The sequence below is a fragment of the Corvus brachyrhynchos genome, unplaced genomic scaffold (genome assembly GCF_000691975.1).
Source record: "Corvus brachyrhynchos isolate BGI_N302 unplaced genomic scaffold, ASM69197v1 scaffold331, whole genome shotgun sequence".
In the NCBI taxonomy this organism is placed as follows: domain Eukaryota; kingdom Metazoa; phylum Chordata; class Aves; order Passeriformes; family Corvidae; genus Corvus; species Corvus brachyrhynchos.
Window position 1 is genome coordinate 2,387,596 of NW_008237229.1, and position 24,997 is coordinate 2,412,592.

At 38.5% G+C, this 24,997-nt stretch overlaps 1 protein-coding gene across 1 annotated transcript; it reads left to right on the top strand.

Moving 5' to 3' along the window:
* Window positions 1–278: 278 nt before the first annotated feature.
* On the top strand, window positions 279–15,633 carry RNMT (RNA guanine-7 methyltransferase). Its single transcript, XM_008630079.2, has 10 exons — window positions 279–562; window positions 2,774–2,906; window positions 4,347–4,469; window positions 5,511–5,626; window positions 7,214–7,395; window positions 7,992–8,156; window positions 9,277–9,394; window positions 11,060–11,161; window positions 12,587–12,620; window positions 13,833–15,633. Exons 1-10 carry the CDS (start codon window positions 332–334, stop codon window positions 13,868–13,870), a joined length of 1,242 nt encoding a protein of 413 aa, XP_008628301.1. The 5' UTR covers window positions 279–331; the 3' UTR covers window positions 13,871–15,633.
* Window positions 15,634–24,997: the final 9,364 nt, after the last annotated feature.

A 24,997-nucleotide genomic window follows, 5' to 3' on the forward strand; every position in this document is an offset into this window, starting at 1 on the left:
GGGAAAGAGGGAGATTACAGTTTAAAAAACAGTAACATGTCGAAGTTGAATCAATAAAGATACATAGGAAAAACTAAAATGAAAAGTAACAATTTGTCTTAATTTGATCTTATTTAGTGATTACTTTTAAGTTCCACATATTTTATTGTGCTGTCTTTATTAAATAACTGGCCAAATTTGAAGTCTGTACGTTGCCTGGGGTGAAATGCCAATGTTATGTTTGAAAGTCATGATCATAACCACGAGTAAATGAAATTCAGCGCTGAAAATCATTGGTTGTTTGTTTCTTTTCCCTCTATAGATTTCCATTCTAATCAGTGGACCAGTCAAAATGGCTGATGTAACCAAGACAGAAGAAGAGGAAGAGAAGAGTTTGGATGAAGAAGTGGAGAAAACACCTCATGCTTTAGAGTCAGCTTCAGGTCTTGGGTGTGAAGGCAATAGTTCTGCTTCAGGTACAGAGCAGTCCACTGAAAATGAAAAAGAGGTTGATAGTGGTGATCGGGATGGCAGAGCACAGAGGAGGAATTTAGATTCTGAAGATGAACCTTCTAAGAAAGTAGTGAGTATCATTTATTTTGAGCCGTTTTCAAATCCTTGTTTCGAAGCCTCAGCTCAAGAAAAGATTGAAAATATTTATGCTAGACATGTGTGAGCCAGCACAAAACACCAAATATCAAAATATTTCCTAGGGAAATAACAGGTGCACAAGTGATATTGGGCTTCACAGAGGAGAAGGAGGACTGGTAATTAAAATGATAATCTCAGCACATAGTTAGTCCAATTCTAAGACTGTTGTTCCATCATCCATGTGGTAGCAATCTGGTAGTGTAATGTAAGGTTTACTGGCATTAGTCCAAATCCCATATCTTGAACTCAGGTCTCATGTATGTTGTTTATCTGTGTGTTAGCGTAGTTACCTGTGCTTGGGAAGTTCTTCCATAAGGTAATTTTGTCCTTTCATTTCCTTGGTAAGGTATTGTATAGTTTACAAAACTCTACAGACTGCATCCTCTGTGATAGAATTTCAATATGATTTGTTGGCAAAGTGAAGTAGTGAAAGACTTACAGGTGTTTTTTTTTTTTTTAAGACTACAGTAGTAGCAGAAAATATATGTCCTCTTATATGTCCACCTGGGAGGGTGAAAAGGGTAATGTTTTACATGGTGCTGTCCTTTATTATGTATGAGCTTGTAGAAACTAATGCTTTAATACCAGTCTAGTTTATCCTTCTGCGGATGTTTAAGTATAATTTGAAAAGATCTTTGACCTAATGTTTTCTTTCTCTGCCCAGAATTGTCCCAGGATGTTAATATATGGCTTAGCAGACTGGCAAAATAAAGGGTTCCCTTTGTTGTGGTAGAAACACTATTAACCCTTTCCTCTTTTTAATAAGGTGGGGTAAGGCTTAGATGAACAAGAACCACACTGGGTTCGTGTAGCTTAAGGGTGTAGAGAGGTGATGGAACATAGCTGCGAGCCTCTAGATGTTGTTGCTGATGGCTTTTTGCAGCTGAGATGTGTTAATGGTTTGTATGAGTATGTCCCCCACACTTGCCTGAGTCAGCTGTTCTAGCTTCTGTCACCTTCAGTGGCCATTCAGAGAGCCATCTGTGCTTACCCTGAAAAAGAATAGAAGTGGTCAAAATATTTGTTAGTATCAGTCAGTCCAGGGTGGTGATAAACAGATGATGAGGTTATAGAGATTTCAGACAAGTAAGTCTGTGTTCATTCTGAATGTTACCAAAATTATATGAAACACTGAAGAATTCACATATTCACATGTATCAGCCAAACCTTTTTTTCCCTTGAGGAACTGCTATTTGAATAGTGAGATGCAGGGATATTGACTTCTGTAGTGAACTGCTGGGAATGCTTTTAATGGCTTAATTCTGGTTAGTACTGTTATTTCAAGTACTTTTGTACCTCACAGAATTCATGTTGCTTGTCTGTGTCCTGTTACTTTGGATTTTATTTACAATTTATTTTCACTTCATGTACATAGTTGAAGATTATTTTCAAGGTGAAGAAATGTTGGGAGCATAATATCTGGATCTAGACTGCTTCTCTGTGTAACAGGGGACAGAAATGTCTTGTAGTACTTAAAGCTAAGGCTGCAGAGAAATCTCTTGGAGTATTTTGAGTTAAGGCTAAATCAGAGACATTTCTACAGCTAACTCTTAAGCATTAGATGGAATATGTTGTCAAATGATTTCTCTCATTCCTTTTCCATGGTCTGTTTAAAGCTCTGGCAGTGGGGTTGTCCACTTGGGCCTTTATGTGACATCAGCCAGTTGGCATTTTGGTTAAATTGGCAGTTTATACACTTCTGTCAGATGAAAACACTGAATTTCTGAAACAGGCTCCTTGAAGAGGCTGAAAGTTCCTTGAGAAGGAACATCCTCTTCTTCTGTCCTAAGCTTAAGAGAAATGAAATGTGTTCTTTGAGAGTGGTGAGAGTATTAAAGAACTGAACGTTAAGTATTTCTCTGAAGGAAAGATGCTGGGCAATATCTGTCATCCAAAAATTGCTTGAATCAACTTCAAAGGGGATTAAATTTGTGAGTGTTGATCTAATAATTGAAGCACTGACATCAGTATCAGGATAGATATGGGAAATCTCTTTATAATGATGGTGCTCTTCATAGTACTGCTTGTTTGCTTTCTTAAATCCTTGAAGTGACCACATGTGTCTTTTGATTAAATGAACAAGTAATAAAAAGAATTCCCTGTTTGAGTCTGTTCCTTCTGTGGTGTGATTTCCTTCCTGCAGCGTGTGATTGGCCATGGGCAAGCAGTAGCTGCACATTATAATGAACTTCAAGAAGTTGGCTTGGACAAACGTAGCCAGTCTCGCATATTCTACCTCCGAAACTTTAATAATTGGACAAAGAGTGTCCTCATTGGTAAGCTTCCTTAACTGATTGCTCAGACATGATTAAAATGTAACTAGTTTTTGTATCAAAAGGTACTTTTCTGTTTTTTCATGTTGCATGTGACACTTCATCTCATAATACATAGTAAGTTTTTCAACGGCAATAAAATGTCTTATGTTTATATTTAATTCAAATCTCTGCACTAGTGTTTTGTATTGTTGGAGTGCCAAGCATATGCTTATGTTTTAAAGATCAGCTGACTTAAAAAGTTCATACTGGAAACTGTTCTCCATGACATTTTTAAAGAGAAAAATACAGCTTTAAATCATAAAGAATCTAAGTGTTCTTAGATTCAAACAAGAACAGCTCAATCTATCTCAAATAATTTCTTAGGCATTTTCCTAAAGCAGTCTGTGCTCAGATCCTGGTTAAGCAATTCTGCAGGAAGCTTGAACACATAAATTTTTTCTATATTACTCATAGTCAGCAGTTTAAAAGATGGAAAGCTAAAGGATGTAGTTCTTTAAGCATCAGCAGGTTTTTATTAAAAGGCGAAGTCTGTTGTTCCACAAATTAATTCCAAACTGAGGAAACAAAACCATCAGATATCTGCCAACAAAGAAAAGAATCATCAGCACAGCCCCACAGGTTCATGAAGAGGGATCTGTGCCAGGAGATGTTGGCACCATTTGTGTTAGCATGCTGCTTTTTGTTGTGTTGTATCAGAGCAGTTAAAAGCAATATTTAGATTTCTATAAAGCTGTTCCTGAAGCCTGTGTTGAAGCCTTTCTGTCATAAAGAATTTCAGCAGTGTGGCTTTATAGCAGTTGTATCAAAACATATTTCATGTCACCTACTGTGAAGAAAAGTTGCTAGCATGCTGATATGTTTTACATAATATGCCAACGTCAGTCAGAGCAGAGAGAATCTAGACAGGGTGGAGAGAGGAGAAGAAATGTACTTGGTGTATGTAGGGTAGAAAGACAGCAAAGGAGTAGCTACTGTTTATTGCAAGGCCTGGGAGAGTGAGTGGAAAACATTATGCATTTTTGTAAGGTGACGGGGAGGAGATGTTGTGGCTGATGCATTTAATTGGGTTTTACGTTCTGGAAAAGGCTTTCTCATACTTTCAAATAACTTCTGCCTTCATTATCATGCTAATGAAAGGGAACCCTGTTTCCCTCCTCATGTACAGGGCGGTTGTTTCGCCATGTGCAGTTTTGCCTTAGCCAGGGAAACAGTTCAGAGCTTCAGTTAAGTTACATGCAGTTTTAAAAGTTTGTGGTTCCTTTTATCCTTCTGGGAAAAAAAAAAAAGAGATTTAAGTTTGTAATATTAAGAAAACTTAAAGGCAAAGTAAGGTCTGAGGTGTTTTAAAATTCCAAACCTTTTTGGTTCTTTAGGCTTTTATGTGCAATGCAAGTGAAATGCAGAGATGTGTATATATGCTCCCTGTTTTTATTTTTCTAGGTGAATTTATAGACCGGGTACGACAGAAGAAGAGTGATATAACTGTTTTGGATCTAGGATGTGGAAAAGGTGGAGACTTACTGAAATGGAAAAAAGGCAGAATTAAAAAACTCGTCTGTACTGGTAAGAAGACATGATAACTTTCTAGGGAAAGTACATCAGTTTTTATGGGAAACCAAGCACATCTCCAGTATTTTATTATTTCTTTTTTTCCACTAAGTCAAAGAATGTAATGAACACCTTTTGTGCAAAAAATTGTATTTTGTCTTTTAACTGAAGATACAACTTGACTGCCAGCAGAAATATAAGAATCACTGGTTTTCTGTGTATTTAGCTTTCAGTTCAACTCCTAAATAAAAACTGATATCACTAAAGAAAACCACCATTGCCACAGGTTGCCTTAGGCAAAATGTGGCCCTGGGGAAAAGACTGACGTTTTGTATTTTAAGTCTTTTCTCCCACATCTAGTCGCTTGTAGTATTTTTAATTGTTCTGAAGCACATACAGAAGAGTTGCATTTAAAAAACCAAATAAACACCCCAATGTTGTGACAAAAAATGGTCTTGGGTGTTACAATCAACTAAAGATTTTTATACTCAGAAAGGGGGAAGAGCTGAAGTCTGGTGAAAAAAATCTCATTTGAATAATTGGCGTAGATGTTGGGAGGAAGATATATGTTCCCTTTTCTCAAAAAGTATCCCAAGGATAATCAGAGGAAGTATTACTTAACTCTAAATTTAATTAAATACTAAAATTCTTTCAGAGGGAATTATTTTGGGTACTTCACATTTTACAGTTCTTTCTTGCATTATTCAGTGGGTAGTATTCAAATACACTTAATTCATTTACTTACAAAGCTCTCAGGTAAATTTATTTCATATTGTCAGAAACTTGATGACTGAGAAAGAAACAGTCTTAGAATCTAAAAAAAATTCCCATGATGTGACATATCAGAAATAATTGCATTTCAACATCTTTTATATTTTTAAGAATATGAAGAATCCCAGGGAGCTGCGTTGTTTTAACGGAACGGAAGATCAGTTTTTTATCCTGCCATGTTGTACCTTCTGTGTTCCAGTATTCGTTTCAGTTTTCTTGTCTGGGGAGCAGTTTTCACACTTCTAAAAATTTTATTTATTATTTTTATTGTGTTTCCATATCTAGACATTGCTGACATTTCTGTGCAGCAGTGCAAGCACCGCTACGAAGAAATGAAATCCCGATGTCGGTATAATGAACGTATTTTTGATGCAGAATTCATACAAGCAGATAGTAGCAAGGTACAGTTGCTATGCTTTGCAATATTTTGGAGATTTAACATCCTTTATGGTAGTGCTGTAACATTTGGGGTATATGTATTTCTAAGGTTGGATTATTGTACTACCAGGAGAATCAGCCATAGGGATTAGCAGAAGGTGCATTTTGCTGCTGTTGTATAGTGTAGCATTCCTGAAGCCTGAATGTCTTTTCCAGATAATAAATCTGGTGCTTTCACTGGCTTTTACTTGACAAGGGGAACGGAATGATTGTTTAATTTTGGAGTTCTGTGAGACAGCATGAGGTGTGGAAAACTGTCTCGGTGAATGCTGGAATAAATAAGGAATGTTTTCTGGTTTGACTTGTACACTTTATTTAAAATTTTTTCTTTCTAGTGGCATTTTGGTTACTGTAATTTGTACCTTTAAAACTTGTGTGGTAGAGCCGGTTTCTTAAACTCTCTGGAGGCAGTGGTGAATGCATGGCTGAGGCTTAGGAGACAGTCTTGTAACCAGAACTGCTTTTGCTTCCTAGAAGGGCAGGCTGAGAGTTCCCTGCTGATGGAGGCTGAGAGACAGAACCTCATATCCTCATATCTGTGGATAAGCTGAACCTGTTCTCAGCCTTGCATAAAAGGTTGTTTGCTTGAATTCTTGGTTGCCTTTCCTTCTTCGGAGAAATAGTCTGTTGCAGGTTCACAGCCTCTCTCTCAACTCAAGCTTACAGTCGGGGGATAGAGAGAAGAGAGACTTGGCCAGGAAAGAAAGGGATGATTTTCTTGTTGCTATTACAGCTCAGTCTTAGATGCATCCATATTTTCTGTTGCATGCTTTGTTCTGTCTATCCTTGCACACAAAAGTTAATTTCCCTGACTTTGGATCTGTATCATGAATGTTGTATATCCAGCAAAATCTGATTCTCACAGCTTGTCTAATTCTGCCCACCTCTGTTTCTCATTTTTCTATGTCTTTCTCTATGTCTGCTGAGTACAGGGTCAAAGCAAGCTTTAACCTGACAAATTTCAAGGGCTCCAAGTTCTTCAGATTTTAGTTAGTTGGTCTGGGATGGGGAGGAGTACATTGGAGATGAACACAGGTGAGAATACAGACAAATACAAACTCGTTGGGCAGGGAAAACTACCATATTTAAAACAACCCCTTCTCTCAAGTGCATGTTTAATGGGTAAGTTTTCGTTACAGAGATTTAGTAAACCGAAATTCATTTTTCTACAGTATTTTTTTCTGGCTAAGCTGTGGCCAGTTATAAAACCTCAGCAATAAATTACTTCTGGAAACTATTAAGTTAACTAACCTTGGGTTTCAGTCTTTCAGGTGTAGCAGTGTTACTGAAAAGAATTTGAGGACATTAGAACTTTGAAATGTGTGTGTATTCTTGTTGTTTCTAAATGTTGTGTATGGTTTTCTGTGTAGGAGACAGTTTTTTCATACTCTTACCTTTTTCATCTTGTCTTTGTTGAACTTGCAAAGGAGCGGGGGCTGAAAGGAGAAGCTTCAGAGAATTCAAAGAATTATGGAAGTAGTGCATTTGTTAGAAGATTTAAGTGAATCGTGCTTGTTTCTGTAGTTTTTGTTTCTTTTTATCTGTTGCAGGATCTCTTGTCTTCCAAGTACAGCGATCCAGATATGCGCTTTGACATTTGCAGTTGTCAATTTGTTTACCACTATTCATTTGAGACATATGAGCAGGCTGACATGATGCTTAAAAATGCTTGTGGGAACCTCTCTCCTGGAGGTTATTTCATTGGCACAACTCCAAATAGCTTTGAACTTGTGTAAGTACTTTTATGTCCTATTAGTCTTCCAAAAGTCTGTGGAGCATTGTTAAGTGGTAGATGTTCTTGCAGTGCTCCAATATGTTTGTGCAAACAAAAGCAAATTTTTTGCAACAGTTTTGGATTCTAGTCAAAAAAAATCTCACTCATGAACTTGACTCAAACAGGTAAATCAATACTAACCCTTGTCTCTTGTCCTCATGGCTCTTCTGGTATATAGATCTTCATACACTTCAGCCCTCTGTCATGACTTAAATAGTGGCAAAATGGCCACAGCCTGGGGAAAAACTGTCAGGGTTTTGTGGCTGTTGCCTCAAGAAGCCTGTTTTGTCAATGTAGGTTGTCCATGTGTCTGGACTAAAAGTTCATCTTCTAGGTCCATTTAGTCCTTGGTATGTTGTATAGGAGTGATAAACTGTTAAAATCCAGTATGCTGCTTCATTTCATTGTTTCATTGCTGTATTAGATAAGGGAAGTGGGAAACCAGAGAAATCACTGAGTATTACTGGGAGAAACACTTTCAGGCCTCTTATGTGTAGTTTTCTCTGCCTGTTAAATACTGGTCAATAAATGTTTGTTTATATCTCATTTTATAGAAAGAGACTCGAAGCTTCAGAAACAAATTCATTTGGGAATGATGTGTACAACGTAAAATTTGAAAAGAAGGGAGACTATCCCTTATTTGGCTGCAAGTATGATTTCCACTTGGAAGAAGTGGTTGACGTCCCTGAGTTTTTGGTTTACTTTCCATTACTGGAAGAGTAAGTTAACTTCTAAATTCACGATACAATGAAAGCTGTGGAATATAATAAACGTTTGTTTGGTTTATGTGTCATTGCATAATGCTTGCAGAAAGTTACGTTTTGTCTTTCTTACTGTATTTTTCAGTTCTGAATTTTTGTTGTTGCTTCAAATACAGAGGTTTCTTGCATTTCCATCCACAGCTATAATCTGTCCATTGGACTCTGTTGAAGGTGCTCTGATCAGAAGCTGTGAGAACTTAAACTGTGTCTCACAAGAGAACATCTGTATCTGATATGTTGGATCTGTCAGCAAACCTTTAGAACTGTCAGCTTTTTCTTCTCTAATTGTAACTTTTTGAGGGGTTTCTTTCTACCCCTTTTCTAGTCTTTCAGCAAGCTTTGTTGCATATCTTCTTCAGCATAGTACCTCTTTCTTCTCCACCTTTCTTTAGATGTTCATAGGATTTTTGCTATGTCTAATTTTTTTTTTCCTCTAAATGGTCTTCACCTGTAAGCATACATTTTGCTGTTCTCTCTGTGTGACCTCAGATTTGCTTTTCCCAGCTGTATCCTGAGGTACAGACAAATGTTTCCATACTGGGTATTTTCCTGCTATTCAAGCTCAGTATGATTAAAGAGTGTTAAGCTTTCCTGTTGAGCCTGTTCAAGAACTTCATTTGTAGTTGTCTGTGAAAAATAACAGCATCTGTCACTGACAGCTGTAACTTCAGTGTTGCATGTCCACAGTGTCTACATATAACTGAGATGTAAGGCACTAAATACAATAGAAAGAAGTTCTCTAAATATATTTGTAATATCTGACATGATAGATACTGCAGGGAAAAGTGTAGTCTGTCTGGAAGTTCACATGGAACTTCTGTGTTTTGGGAGAAGAGACTTTTTCTATTAAAATGTTTGTAAATGACTTCTGTGTAGATTTTTGTTGTCTTAATTTTTTTAAAAAGTGCAGTTTGTGGTGGTACTGCAGCTTTTTTCATCTAAATATCTTTACTAAGAAAAAAAAAAAGTGTAATCCTAGTGAAGACCATAAGATGTCACTGTGGCTTAAAGTTGTTCCTTTGAAAATAAAGCTACAACAATTTTGCGACTTCCATAATTAAGCTTATTATTTTGACAGAATGGCAAAGAAGCATGGTATGAAATTAGTCTACAAAATGACATTTCGAGAATTCTATGAAGAAAAAATCAAGAACGAGGAGCATAAAATGCTGTTAAGGAGAATGCAGGCCTTGGAGGTAAATTTGGAGTTGCCTTGTTTAAGTTTAATAGCATTTTACATCTTGTTAATTTTTGTGCAATAATTGAAATTCCCTTTGTGAACATTTTGCAATTAATTAAGGGCTACCAATAGAAAATATTTAGTTCCTGGGGCTGAAAGTGTGACTCTGGTTTGTTGACCGTGACTGGCTGCCAGACACCCACTGACCTGCTCTCTTGTTCCCTCTTCCCAACAAGATGGGGGGAGAAAATAGGAAAAAAAACTTGTGGGTCAAGATAAATTCAAGGAGATTGCTTAGCAATTACTGTCACAGACAAAACAGACCGAACCTGGAGAAGGTTAATTTAATTTATTGAAAAAAAAGTAGCAGAAAGATGAGAAATGCATGCAAACCTAAAAACATCTTTGTCCCATCCACTGCTTGTTCCCAGGCTCAGCTTCGCTCGTTCACTCCTGACCTCCTCTCCCTTCCTCTGCAGGGGAATGGGGATTGTGGGCAGTCTGTAACACTTTGCCTCTCCTTCCTCCTCACACTCTTCCCTTCGTTCAGCACAGGTCCCACCCAATAGATGATTCAAGTTTTGAAGATAATATTTCAATTTTGAAGCAAGTTTTCATTCTTGTGAAGTAGGAAACAGGAGCCCAAGAATCATGCCAAGTGTCAGATAGTGGTGACTGTAATCTATTTCTTCCTCAGCAGAGAGACTGAAAGCTGGATCTTTGCACAAGGAATATTGAGCGAAAAGACATAAAGGAATCTTTGTAGGAATAAAAGGACAGGCTGTGTTTGTAGAAGAAAATGGCACTTAACTGTAACTGAGCTTATGGTTTTGCCCAATGTTTTTACATTTTTTTTTATCCTCAGGCTCTTACCCTGGATAACTTTAGCAGCTTCAGAGAAGCTTTTCCATGCCACCTCTGAGGCTTTGGTTTTACTCGAAGTTCTCTGTGCCTCCCTCCTCCCTCAAACAGTAGAATTCTTCAGCACTTAACCAAGTCAAGTATCTGTGACTTACTCAGCTGAGTCACGTGGGCTGCAATTTGACTGCCCTTGTTAACTCCAAAAGTGATGGTGCTGTGTATGGGCTCACACCGGCAGTAGCACAGAGACACAGCCTTTGACTTACCATCTTCCTTCTTAGGAAAGTGAGGGTTGTCCTAAGGCAGTGGCCACTTAACAACTGAGGACTGAATTGTTACATACAGATCATTAGTAACTGGGATTGTTAATTAGTATGTCTTAGTTTTGAAGAATCTACTGCATACTTGTGTTACAGCTCGTGTGCTATTGAAGCATTGTAATTGTTCGTCTTGAAACTGTAGTTGCCCACTTTTTAGTACTTCTGCCGAAGAGATACTGGTTTGTTTGGTTGCTGTTCTAAAAGAAGGTATATCTGTGTAATGCTCATAATGAGCTGTACATGAAGGAGAGTGCTTATAGTTATTCTGTTTCCCCTGCTTTAGAGACATAAGGATAAAAATTTATAAATCTGGGGTGTCAGATTTTCTGGTATGTAGGGAACATCAAACCTGTTCCTGAGGGTGCTGTAAAGGAGAGACCTAAATTTAAAATCCTCTTAAGAATTACTGACTTCTGTCCTGGACTGTGTTGTGGCCAACCCTTTACTTGATGTGATTCATGTGTCTCACTACTCAATGATTTTTTTTCTATGTTCTCCAGCCATATTCTACACTTGGTGATTCCAGGCTTGTTTCTGATAAACCCGATGATTATGAGCACGCAAAAGAGTTTATCAAAGATGGCAAGGCAAAGTTACCACTGGTAAGTTCCTTCATACTTCACTAGAGCAAATGGTGTCTTAAAATTGAGGTCCTGATATTTCCAACTGTTGTGCCTTCTTCATTTCAGCTGAAGTTGGTATGAGTCTCTCTTTGCATGTGAAAAATTGTAGAGCTGCAGGGCTGAGGGGTTCATCTAATCTATATCCCATACTCAAAGAACTGAATTCACTTAATTTGGTAGCTGTTAAGAAATGTGTAATAATGCAGAAGGGAAAGGATATTTTTTCCATCTTACTTGACAGCTGTTCTTTCTACCTATTCTTAATTTGAGGAATCTTACGTTTCTGAATCTTCACACTGCTGATTTAAAGTGTTACTTCCAATCCTCTGATGGAAGAGTTCAAAGCTTTCTTCATAACACAGTATATATTCAAAATCATTCTTTTCATTTTCATCAGTACAGCATGAGGGTGGTCAGCTTGAAGTTTTTCCACTAGGTTTTGTTGTTTCGGTTTTTCTTTTAATCACTGATTCATCTACTGTTCACATTCTGAATTCTTGAAGGTGTAGTCCTCTTACTGTATATATAAATCAAGAGGGAAAAGAAACCTGCTCTCCACATTTGAAATCTAAAAATTTTAAAAGAAAGATGCTTGTTTTAAGAAATAGACATAAGAAGATGAGAATGGCCAAGTCAGACCTCTGTTGCCAAGTGCTGTTTTAAAAGGTGAACCATTTGGTCAGGTTTGGTCAGTGGGTAGCATATGGACTAAATCATGGCCCCAGTGAGGACTCCTTGGAAGGGGATGGAGTGGGCAGAGCAGAAAATCAGCTTGTTGTTGTTGCCTTATGTTTCTTAATTGGTGGGGTAGATGGCAACAGCTTTTTCCTTGCCCTGGTTTCATCTGATCACCTGAGCTGGGAGTTTCCTAGGCCGGAAAGCAGGCTGTTTTTCCAGAATATGTGAGTGAGGCTGAGAATTAGTCTCTTGCAAATAGAGTTTCTGTGGGCTGTGGGGTGTTGCTGGGTGGAGGCAGGCAGTGTTCTGAGGAATGTGGCAGCACAATGGTGTAGGGCCTTTTCTTTACTATGGCGCCTTTTCGTGACTTCTGCACAAGTGTTGGGCATCTGGATCTGAGCAGTGGCTGGAGCCAGGTCAGGTCACACTGAGCTGTGCTGATGGACCCAGGCATGCTCTGCATTGCAGAGGCATCCACACCTAGAGACTGTTGGCCCATTCTTCTGTACCTGTTTAATTTAGGTGTGTTCCATCATCTGGGTCTTCCAATTCCCTACCATCATAGTGAAGTTATAAGTATCTGTGGTTTAAAGTAATGCATTCTTGCCCCTAAATAGCCAGTTGGTGTGGGTGGTTAGATGTTGGTCAGTGAAAGATGGAGTTAAATCAGTGTTTTACTGTTTCCTTATTTTTGTTGAAACTGTGGGTTTTTTTGTCCCCTTCTAGGGAACCTTGAGTAAATCTGAATGGGAAGCAACAAGTAAGTAATGGTTTTGAAAACATATTGCCTGAATGACTGCATTGGAAAGTGTATAAAATAGCCTGTTAGTCATGGAAGCAAATCCAAATTTTGAATATAATAAGATGTTGGGTTTTTTTGTGTAATTCAAATGTCTGTGTGTAGATTAGCCTAAGTGCAGCCAAGCAGGATTTGCATTTTTGCAGGCCATTATCCTGGTTGTGTTAGTAGTTTAAAAACAAAAAAATGCTGTTTACTTCACAGGTGAGAAACATCTTCACTCTGCTTTCTTAAATTATGATCTAATTTTTGAATGTATGAATTATAATGTAGACATCAATTCCAGCAATCTAGAAGTACTATCTCAATTATCTGAGAGGGGCTTTTTATACCATTTTATACCTTTTTATACCTAAAAAAAGCTTTATACCTTTAAAAATTCAGTGGTTACTGTGTTTCCAAAGTAGTCTATTTTTCCAGAAACATTTGCAGAATTGAGCTTCTGATAAGAGGCTAATCACAGCTTGTTCCTTACATGGAACTTTGCATTGTTGCTGAGGAATGTCTGATAAGCTTGTCTTGAAAAATTTGCAAGTAGCTATGCACCTCATTCATTAAAATAAACATTGAATTCAAGTGGAAATCCATAAATGTTTAATTAGACCCATGATTTCAAGTAACTGGTTTAACATATCTGTCTGGTATGGAGCACAGGAACATCTGGTATTGATGGTATCAGCTAAGAGTTTTCCAAGGGTGCTGTGTGGACTGTATGAGTATCCATTAATAGAACTGTTCTGGACTGAAAAAATGCTGTAATTTCTTCTTTGTCCATCAAAATTTAAAAGAGCAAAATTGGTAATATGTATCATGAGTTCATTCACTTTTCAATTAAAAATGAAGTTAATCATTTCAACCCTGATTGTCCATTACTGCATGTGTGAAGGAGTCTTTAAACTTAACTTGCATGTGGCTTTTTATGCACTAGTGAATGTTTCATTATGTGTAGAATGGCACAGTAATTTATGAATTTCATTCACATTTCTGAAAACATGTAAAACTATGCTGGAGTAGAATGCTAGAGTTTCTCACTGGAAAATCACAAGATCTTTTGTAATTTCAATAATCTGCTAACAGGTTGTTTGGGCATAATATCAAACTGGTTACATTTTGAAAATTTAATTGAGTCACCAAGAAAGCTGAAACTTTAAATACTCCCATTTTCTTTTTTAGGTATTTACTTGGTATTTGCATTTGAGAAGCAACCGTAAAACTTCACGTACTGGATGCAGCAAGAAGAGATCATATCCATGTGCAAGTTGGAATGATCAGAAATCCATTGTGGCAACTATTTTTTTATTTTTTATTTTTTAATTATCAGACGTGTGCAGGACACTACCAAAAACTAGAGCAAGCTCATGATTCAGAATTACATTGCCTGTCTGTGACAGATGGACTTGTGTGTGTATATATAAGAAAGATTCTGAACCAGTCTTTTTAAGCATTTGTAAGCAATCTGCATGCTCTCAAAACCTGTGTTTGAACTGACACAACTTTGCTAGAAACAAATGTTTTGTTAGTAGAAGTATGCTTGTGATTATGAGCCTGACCCTGCACTTCCTGAAGTTGATGGAAGAATGACTGTTGACTTCGCTAATGCAGAATGAGGGCCTAAATACTGTTCTGCAGAGCTCAGTGAATTCATAACGAGATCTATTCAGACATAGAGGGTATGTCTACATTGCATGCAGAGCAAAGAATACCTGAGTCAGTTTGAGAACCTCTGTGCTGTGCTCAAGCCTGCAGTGTAAATCTACCTTAGTGGTATTCATGGTGTAGTTTACATGGTAAAATCCCACAATGTTCTTGTTTTTCCTGCTTGCTGATACGTAGTGTCACTTCATGGTACTTTCAAGATTAAATGAGTTTGTTCTGTACAAAACTGCTCTGAAAGTACTCCATTTCTAATGTTTCGAGTCTCTACTTTCTTTTCCAAATAAGGCTATGCAGTAATCGTTAGCAGCTGCTTAATTTAGATTACTGAATATTTTTTATTGTATTAAAGACTCTCCTGACTTTTCAATAGTTTTAGTGTTTCTTGAAACTTATTAGACAGATCTGAGGATGCCTTTCTTTCTTGTTTCATAAAATTCCAAATGGGCTCAGCAACAGGATGAGCTGTTGGTGGTGATGGGGACCTCACTGCAGTCTTAAGGCATTAAAAACATGGTCATGTCATGGATCATAAACCAAAAGGGGAGCCTGGGTAACATTTGAGGATACCAGCAGTTCCCTCTGGAAGAGAGGGCTGTGTATGTGCGTACACACTCTGGTACCTATGGGTAACAATCCCCAAATTAGAGTCAAATATTGTTTGGGAATGTAATCAAATGATAGCAGTATGCAGAACTGTGCCTAACTACCATCATAACTGCTTGTTAGTCTCTTAGAGCTGGCTTAGGGATTTCTGGGATGGTGTTTGCTCAACTTTCCACATGCTTGTAGCCACCCATTACTGAGAAGGCCTAAATATTTCATGTTTTTTCTCTCCATTCTTGGGCTAACAATAGCTGATGGCTGCTGTTGGCTAATTGATTTTACATAGAGATGAAATGATGATGGTACATGAATATTTTGAAAAGGTATAGTAAACCTAGAAGAGGACATTTCTGTTAAGACTTAAATGTTCAAATTTTATGAGTTTGTAGTTGTATTGCTTTCCCCCTATAATTAGGTCATACTCTTTTCTCCATGACTCCTGTTTTTTTTATTGACTAGAAGAACACCTGTAAACTTCACTGAAGCAGTAGAATCTGTCAGTTCTGCTGCTGAAATTAAAACAAGATCTTCTCGTCTGCTAGAATTAGTACTCATGAACTAGCTAAAAATGATGACACTTTAGAAGTGCTGAAATGTTTCTTTGAAATTTGTGTGTGTCAAGGCTAGTTTTGTTAGATTTCTTGTATCAAATTTCATTTGAAAATACATTGTTATGCTATTTTTGGAAGAAATAATAATAAAAAGAGGGAATACAGTGGAGTGTCTTTCCTCTTTTAAGTGGATCTTAACATATCAGTCACATAATCACATAATGGTTGAGTTTGGAAGGGACCTCTGGAGCTCATTTGGTCCAACCCCCACCCCTGCTCAAGCATGTTCACCCAGAGCTGGTTCCCAGGACCTTGTTCAGGCAGCTTTTGAGCTGCTCCAACAGTGGGGATTCCACAACCTCATTGGGCAACCTGTGCCAGTGCTTGGTCACTCTCACAGTAAATGCTTCCTTATGTTCAGAGGGAGCTTCCTGTGTTTCAGTGTGTGCCCATTGCCTCTTGCCCTGTCACTGGGCACACAGAAAAGACCCTGGCCCCGTCTTTACAAGCTCCCTTTGGGTATTTGTACACATTGGTAATATCACTGCCCTGAGCCTTCTCCAGGCTCCAGATCTCCCAGCCTTTCTTTGTATGAGAGATCTTTCAGGATTTTGAATGCAATTGGACCCAGTATCAACTCGTGGCATACGCTGTTGGTGACGTGCAACTAGACTTCATTTCACTGATCACCACTCTGGGATTGGCTACTCAGCCAGTTTGCAATGCCCCCTCCCTGTGCATCCAAGATGGTGTTAAAAACCCTTTCTGACATCAAAATAGACTATCTACTGCTTTTCCATCATCTATCAAGCCAGACATTTATTTTCTCACAGAAGTTTGTACTGTTGGTTAAGCACAACTTCCTCATGATGAATCCAATCTCTTCATTGCAGCGCTCCAGTCATGCAGGTCATCTCACCATTTCTCCATGATCCCACCCAGATCATAGCCCTGCAATATTTCCTGATAAATACATGTCTTCCCAGTAGAACTGGATGACTTTAGAGAAGCAATTAAAGGTGAACAGAGCATTTAGGTTCTCAGGACTGCCGATGAGAATTTGAAGATGGGGGAGTGCGAAGGTCAGCTGAGCTGGATGATTTTTTTGCAATGGAAAGAGATTTGGTAATCCCCTGAATTAAGAAAGGATGGAGGAGTGATACCTGGTGCTGCACCAGTTAAATGGTTCCATTTTCAAATTCACTTTACACAATAAAGGAAATTAGAAATGGCAAGTGAACTTTGTAGGTCATTTTGTCCTCTCTCAGTTAGGTGGTGAGATGTATGAGTTGGGAATAGGAGCTAGAAAACATGTAACCTTTTCCTCTAGTTTCTTCCATGATGGCAAACAGTTGAGAACTGTGGTGGAACCGAGTGGTTCAGCATGTAGTTGCTGGGGGGGGCCAGCAGAGCTGGAAAACTGTTTTGTGCTTAGGTTGAGTAGATTCCTTGCTGCAGGAAACACCTCAGTTTGCCATGAAAGTGCGTGTATGAAAATTCTGTATTAAAGAAGAGGTAATTGTTCCTTGTTTAGGTGTTCTGCAACCTTACAGCAAAACCAATGAAATGAGATATTGTATTTGTGGAGGAAATGTGTCACGTTTCTGTATGTTACTGTTATATCGGTGCTATATTGTAGAAGTTTGCTTTTGTGACTTACACACCAGAGTGGTAGAAATTGCTGCAAAACACTTAAGCATGTGCTGTGTTTCATGCTTAAGTTTCAAGCAAATGCCTAAGGAAGTGTGTTGCCTGGTGAAAGGTATTTGATTGACTTAAGAAGCGAGACTTAGAGAATGGTTTGGGTTGGAAGGGACCTCAAAAATCATCTAGTTCTAACCCCCCTGCTCTGAGCAGGGACACCTTTCACTAGAACAGGTTGTTCAGACCTCCATCCAACCCGGCCTTGAACACTTCCGGGATGAGGCATCCACAAATGCTTTGGGCAGCCTGTTCCAGCGTCCCATGACCCTCAAAGTAAAGAATATCTTCCTAATACCTAACTCAAATCTGCTCTCAGTTTGAAGGCATTTCCCCTTGTTCTGTCACTACATGCCCTTGTAAAATGTCCCTCTCCATCCTTCTTGTAGGCTTCTTTTGGGTACTGGAAGGCTGTTCTGAGGTCACACCAAAGCCTCTTTTCCAGGCTGAACAATCCCAATTCTGTCAGCCTTTCCTCATAGGAGAGGTGCTCCATCGCTGTGGTCAACTTGGTGGCCCTCCTCTGGACTCACTCCAACAGGTCAATGTCCTTCCTGTGCTGGGGACTCCAGAGCTGGATGCAGCACTCCAGGTGGGGGGTCTCACCAGAGCAGAGCAGAGGGACAGAATCCCCTCCCTTGCCTTGCTGGCCACACCAGTTTGGATGCATCCCAGGACACAACTGGCTTTCTGGGCTCCAAGTGCACATTGCTGGCTCATGCCGAGCCCCTCATCCAGCAGAATCCCTAAGTCCTTCTTGGCAGGGCTGCTCTCAATTTGTTCATCTCCGAGTCTGTATTGATACTGGGGCTTATCCTGACCCAGATGCAGGACCTTGCACTGGGTCTTGAACTTCATGAGATTCTCATGGGCCCACTTCTCAAGCTTGTCCAGATTCCTCTGGATGGCATCCCATCCTTCATGTGTGCTGCAAATCTCACACGTTCTCTTGTTACAACACTTGAATAGTTTAATTTACATAATGAACATCTCAGTCCTTTGACTATGAGTGTTTTCCTTTTGAGTCACAGTCTATTTAATAAAGCGCTCACTTGTATAATATCTATTTTTATGAAAAAGAGTAATTATATGCTGTGTTCTAATTGCTAAACTGTGTTTTTAAAGACTTTGAAAACTGTTAATTTTGGGAACATTAAGCTGGTGAGCAACAAGTTTAAAACATCTGTAGGGTAATCAGGGGGCTAATAATAAATCCACTTTTGCAATCCACTTATTGCCAAAGTAATAATGCTTCTGGAGGCAGCAGGATCTAATATCAAGCAGGATTAATAGTAATCTTGTAATCTCAGTCCCTAGTGTTCTTTGTACACCACAAATTAGAACCTCTGTCTATATGGAAGTGAGGAAATGGACATCTATATTGTTACTTGTCAATGCAAACAAATGTCCTGATTTTTCAGGAGTTTCAAGTGCAAAAATCAGGTTGTTTAGGTGCCAAAAGACATGAAGACAAGTGTTTCAGTGGTTTTCAAACAAGAAACCTCACTTGAGATTTAAAGAAAAGAGTCTGAAATCCTTGTGCTGATGACATTATGAATGCCGTGTACTGAACTAACAACTGTTAGTACAATTCAGTTTTTTGCAGCTTCATTTTACATGGATGTCCTAGTCCTGGTGAAATGGCTTTCCCTAACCTCCCTTACAGCATACCCCATCGTAAATTTATGTACTGCCTTCAATGTTTCTGTTACTTAGAGAACAGATGTAAGGCAGAACAAAGTTAGCTTGATCAATTAGGTTTTGCTATATTGAAGGTTTTCCAATGCCATTTTAATGGAAGCTGTCATCCTTTCTTCGTTTCATTAAAGTTGCTTCTCAGCATTGCTGTCTTTTTATTTGGGTTAATGTGTCTCTCAGCAAATGAGGTCCATTTGCAGGATAAGGTGTTTGAACATTTAAGGCCTGACTGATCTGTGCTGTTATTAGTTTAAGCCTGAGGAAAGGATACTATTTTAGTTCATAGGCCATATTGTTTCTATGGGCAGCTTCATAAGGGTTGGTCTCTCCTGTATGAATTCACTGAAGCTGTGTTTCTGACAGTCTGCTTTAATCACTAACTGTGATTAAACTAGAAACTTACTGCTCTTAGCAGTGGCATGAACATCACCATGGGATTTAGAGTAACAAGGTTGACATTACTGGAGTCCTTTCTCACTTTGCTCTTCACTTTTATGGCTCTTTCACAGTCTTGGAATAAGACTACTCAGCTGGTGACTTACTAGCTCCCAACTAGTAACAGCTTCCTTCTCAGTTTGCAGTTACTTCTAACTGGACAGCGATGGAATTGTTCTGACTTTAGACACATGGCTAGTCTTTGTAGGTTTTAAACTACAAAAAACTACATGAAAAAATAAGCACAAAGAAAGTCTTTGTCTATATATAAAATACAGCTTTTGAGTCTCTAATTTTTATAGTCCAAGGAAACTTCTCTGTGGAGCGGTAATCTTCTGGCAGCAGAATCATTCTGAATTCTTTGGTTCAAGTAGTCCTTTTCTTTCTTTAGTTCACTTTGACACCTGCAGTGTACATCTCTGCAACAGACAGCTGGAACTGAAGCCTGCTTCTTTATAAAAGAGCTGTGAGCTGAACAAATAACAATAATTACAGGGTTGGAAATTGTTGTATAATTTATAAAAGATTTAATTAAGTATTTCTTCAGCTAGAAGCAAATCACTGCATCCTCTTAACAACAGCCTCAAGGAAGAAATGGGCTGCTGTACGAGTGTGTAGGGCACCCTGCACCTTCAGTAAAATGGTGTACTGTTGGATCTCGTACAAACTGGGGGGTCTGGACTGGCTACTGAGAGTCTGAGTCCGCAGGAGGCTTGTAGGCAAAACCACGGAACCTCTAATGCCTGTTTGAGGTAAAGTTTATACAAAATGTAGCACAAATTGAGAAGACAGTCCTAAGCTGCCCTAAATTATCTGAATTATTAAATTAAATATGGGGTTTTTGCTTGTGAGTTGTATCACTAGCTTATGGTGTGATAACACTTGCATGTTTGATGCTTTACAGACAGGTGGAAGAATGGCTTATTCTCTGAAAAATCAGAAGATGATGTCCTTAAATCAGAAGATGATGTTTTTCTATGTTGCCCTTCCTGGATGGACATTGCCTTCACTAGTACTATGACTTTGTGCCTCAATAAAGATGAATTGATGTTTTATTTTAATTCTGTGAGAATTTTTGGCTATTTCATAGATACATAGATTGGTTCATGTTAGAAGGGACCAATAAAGATCACCTAGTCCAACCTCCCTGCTGTGGGCAGGGACACTTTCCACTTGACCAGGTTGCTCAAAGCCCCATCCAGCCAGGTCTTGAATACTCCCAGACATGTGACATCCACAACTTCTCTGGACAACCTTTTCCAGTGCCTTACCACCCCCACAGTAAAAAATTTCTTCCTTACACCTAATTCAAATCTACCCTCTTTTAGTTTAAAACTGTTACACCTTGTCCTTTCACTATAGGCCCCGACGAAAAACTCATTCCACCTATTTTGTAAGCCCTCTTTAAGTACTGAAAGACCTCATAATGTCTCCCTGGAGCATTCTCTTCTCCAGGCTAAAGGATTTCAAGCAAAGCAGCAAGATTTTATTGTATGTTTGTGGTGAGTTGATCCTGACTGGATGCCAGGTGCCCACCAAAGCCTTGCTATCACCCCCCTCCTCAGCTGGGCAGGGGAGAGAAAATACAGTGAAAGGCTTATGGTTCAAGATAAGTGCAGGGAGAGATCAGCCACCAGTTACTCATGGGCAAACCAGACTTGACTTGAGGAAGTTAACTGAATTTATTATCAATGAAATCAGTGTCAGATAATGAGAAAAACTGAATCTTTAAATAACTTCCCCCCAATGCTTTCCTTCTTCCTGGGCTCAACTTCACTCCTGAATTCTCTACCTCCTCTCCTCCAGCAGTACAGGGGGAAGGGTAATAGGGATATATGGAAATACAAATTATAAAATTACCATTGCTTTTTGAAATTATTCTGCTGATGAAGATGGGGTTGCTATTTTACTGATCACTAGATATGTATTAAAAAAAATGCAAAAAGAGCAAATTTTGTGTTTTCCTTTTCACAGGTCTCTGTCAGCTCCTGAGATAAATGGGAATGAAATGTGCAATTTGTCCACTGCCTCCAGTATTTTCATATGCCAAGCATTTTTGTGCGCCTCTTTTCTAAGGAGTGAAGAGAAGAGAGGGAAGAATGTCCTGCTGGTAGAAGTCCTTTAATTCTGCAGCACTGTAACTTGTCCTTCTTGTGGCATTATTTAGAAATCTCAAGTAAAAACAATGGAGTTTGATAGCGATGCCACTTTTAAAAGACTGTCTAAAATGTTGGTGTCTTGGCTGACTTTCATCTACAACCAGCCTGACAGAAGAAGTCAGTGTCTTAAACAGTTTTCTTCTATTCTAACATTACTTTTGTAGTACAGCTTTTAATTTTAGTCATTGTTGCTGTTGTCAATTTTAGCTAACTTCAAAGATGACTTAGGTGCGCTGATGAAGAACATCCCCAGTGTCTGTGCACCTGTGCATGAGTCACAGCTGGAGTCTGCTGTAGAATTTTTTTGTCTCAGCAACTATTTTCATTAGGTTTTGCCTTAAAAATGGTTTGTGCAGGGTAGGGAAGTACACCTTACAATAAACCAAAGAGCAGAAAAAAAGAATTTCTTCTTTCGAAATTTTTTGTGTTTCCTTTTTCTGCATTGTTCCCTATTCTTTTTTCAAGTGCTATGCTGAAGGAATGTTTTTCAAGTTTCCTTTGTGAATTGATCAGCTCAATTATTGTAACTAAGAATTCTACAGTGAGAATATTTTGGGGAGAAAAACATTTATTAATAAAATGCATTTTCCAGCTTTGCGGGAGTTCCTTCAAATTGTAATGCACAAAAACCAGTGCCCATTTCTCTGTTTTACTCGAAATGAGTTTCAGTCTTTGCTGGACACTGCCTTAAGTAATCAATTACTATTTATGAAATGCATCTACTTCATGTGGGAAAGTACCACGGATCCTCCAGTACAAATAAGATATTGATGGGAATATGCATTACAAAGCAATGTAAACCTTCTTGGTCTAGCAGGCAAGGAATTTTCCATAAATTGCCTACAGTGGGAAAAATATGACATTCTGCTTGCAGATTCAAGGCCAGAGACAGTTAATGGCACAGAGAACATTACCTAATTGTGCTTTGAGTAGTAATTTTCCCTTTAGATTAACATCTTAAATCAGGTGAATATTATCTTTCCTCCCTTCTTGAAGATGCATTTCTCTCCAGACAGTATCTGTGATTTTGCTTATCATCTTTTTTCTTCTAACAGCTGCCCTTTCTAGATGCAATCTACCAGTTATACACTAAAGTATGGCTTACAAAAAAAAAAGAAAAAGAAAAAAAGAATCTTTCACAAGGTCACCTTTCAGCCATTTGGTGTGCTGAACTTCCTATGTGGGCATGAAGCCAAATCCTGATTGAGGTTGTTAATGTTGCCCACTTTGTCCAGTACAAAGATGGCTGTACTCACTGTGGTGGAGAAAAACTAATTCCTAGTCTGGATTTCTGTATTCAGCTAGTGGGGCTAACCACATTTCTCCTCAGCCTAAATGGAAAATGCCATTTATTCCCAGGAGGACGTAGTCATTTTTCTTTCTTTCAGTAACAAACCAACCTGGCTAATCTCGACTTTGCACTTACACAGTAAAATATTTGTTTTACTTCTGTCACCTTGAAACTCTTTTAGACTTAAGCATGTTAGATCTAAAAACATAATTTGCTTTGATCAAGTGAGGTGGTGACATTTATGTAGACAGCAGTGACAGGGTTGCTTGTAGATCAATCACTGAGACCAATAAGAGTTTCTGCAACTTAGCCTTGTGCTGTGAGGCAAAACTTTGTTCTGTTATCCGGCTGGCTTGGCACAGGATTATACAAATGGCAGGTAATACAGAAGTTTTAGAAACCTAAACCTGGACAGAGGAGGAGTTTTAAGTATTTGGATTTGAAGCTCTGATTCCCACATGCCTCCTCAGCAGACTCCAAATTATTATAGAAATCCCTTCCTCTTTTTAAATTCTCCCATTTTTCTTGCTTTCCCCAAATTTTACCCCTTCCGTGGCTGACTCCTTGAGAAGCCTGATCCCGTGGTTTTACTCAGACTATGTTGAGCAGAGTAAGTATAATCTAAAAGGGTCTTTTTTTTTTTTTTTTTTCAGGGTTACTTCATTGCCATCACTTTCTGCAAGGAGAAGGGACAGCAAGAGAGCTTGGGTAAAGGGGCCAACACTGAGGCAGAACATGTTAGTTCGTATTTGTACTACAAAACTTACATAACTCCAGCCGAAATACAAACTTCCTTTTAGTCATTGGAATCAGAAAGTAGGAACTAAGAGAGTAGCTCAAATTAGCATGAGCATTTACTTACTAGTCAAATAAGCAATAAAAGAATTTCCCAGCTCCTTGTTTACCTATGCTTAATAAAGTGTGAGATAGAGAATTAGAACAAATTGCTTATTAACAGGCAACAGCTTTGTCAAGGGGATATGTTGTAATGAACTACCAGAATGAGGTATAGATGTCTATAAAAATGTCAGGTCCAAGTGGAAGCCAGAGCTTAGAGATCAGCTTATAATCACTTTTGTATTATACAGTGAATAGTATTTACAAGTAAATGACATGCCATTCAGTCCTGCTGTAATTGAAGAATACTAATGAGACATGCCAGGCAATGCTTTGCTGGGCAATTATACCAATTTGTAAAATGACGTATGGCAGGCAGCAGAATGAATGCAGGGTAGACATACAGACCACCAGCAAGAGCTCAGGAGTCTGGGAAATCCTGAGCTAATACAACTACATGAATAAGTAATTGAATACTGGTATCTATTGATATGCTGATAGAGACAGAAAAAAGTGACTCAGCAAAGGCTCTGTGTGACTGTTGCACACAAAAATATTTCTGCGTTCCTGCCAAGATTACTGATTAAGCCAGAAACGAGTTTGTAGAATGCAACAGGGCTACTCTGCAGTGTTTCAGCACTGTCAGAGAATCACTCAAAAGCCATTTGATTCAGCTTTAACTGCTGGTTGTTGGCTTTTATGCATATAACATAACACTTTTTTCTGCCTGTACCATAAAGCAGGAAACATTTTTTTATAACGTAACATTTTTTTCTGCCTGTAGGTGTTTGTCTCATTGGTAAGTCCAGGTTGCTTCTTGTCTTTCTGTCCTATTCCTATGCATCAATTGCATTCATATACAGTACTGGTATGATAGCATCTCTAAAATTTCCTCTTACTTCTTTGCTATGAGTTTCTCTCAGATCCAGTTCTCCATGGAATATAGTTGCAGCATACCATTGTTCTCGTTTTCCCAAGGCCATAGGTTTCTGACTTAGTTCTTTGGACAATGTCTGTACAGAGAGCCAGGCCAAGAGAGCTGTTCTTCAGCCCAAATGTTGTAGCCTTTGACCAGAGCCTTCCTTGCATTAAAAAGTGCTGGCAAACCATATTCTCTGTTGATAGTCAGAAACAGGAGCAGGGAAAGGGAGAAATGAAGCCACCAAAAATTTATTTCATACTTTCACAAAATTTTATTTTCAATCCTTTTCTTAAGTCCTTTCATTTGTTTCCAGAGGCCAGAAAAGCAGAGGAAATGATCAGTAATTTTAAATGACATTTTGTTATGAATTATGAATCATTATTTAGTTGATGAACATTTTATTAAATGAAGGACATAAGGTATTTATAATTTTTACTTTACTTGGGAAAAAATAAATCCAGGAGAGATGCTTCAGGGAGCACCAG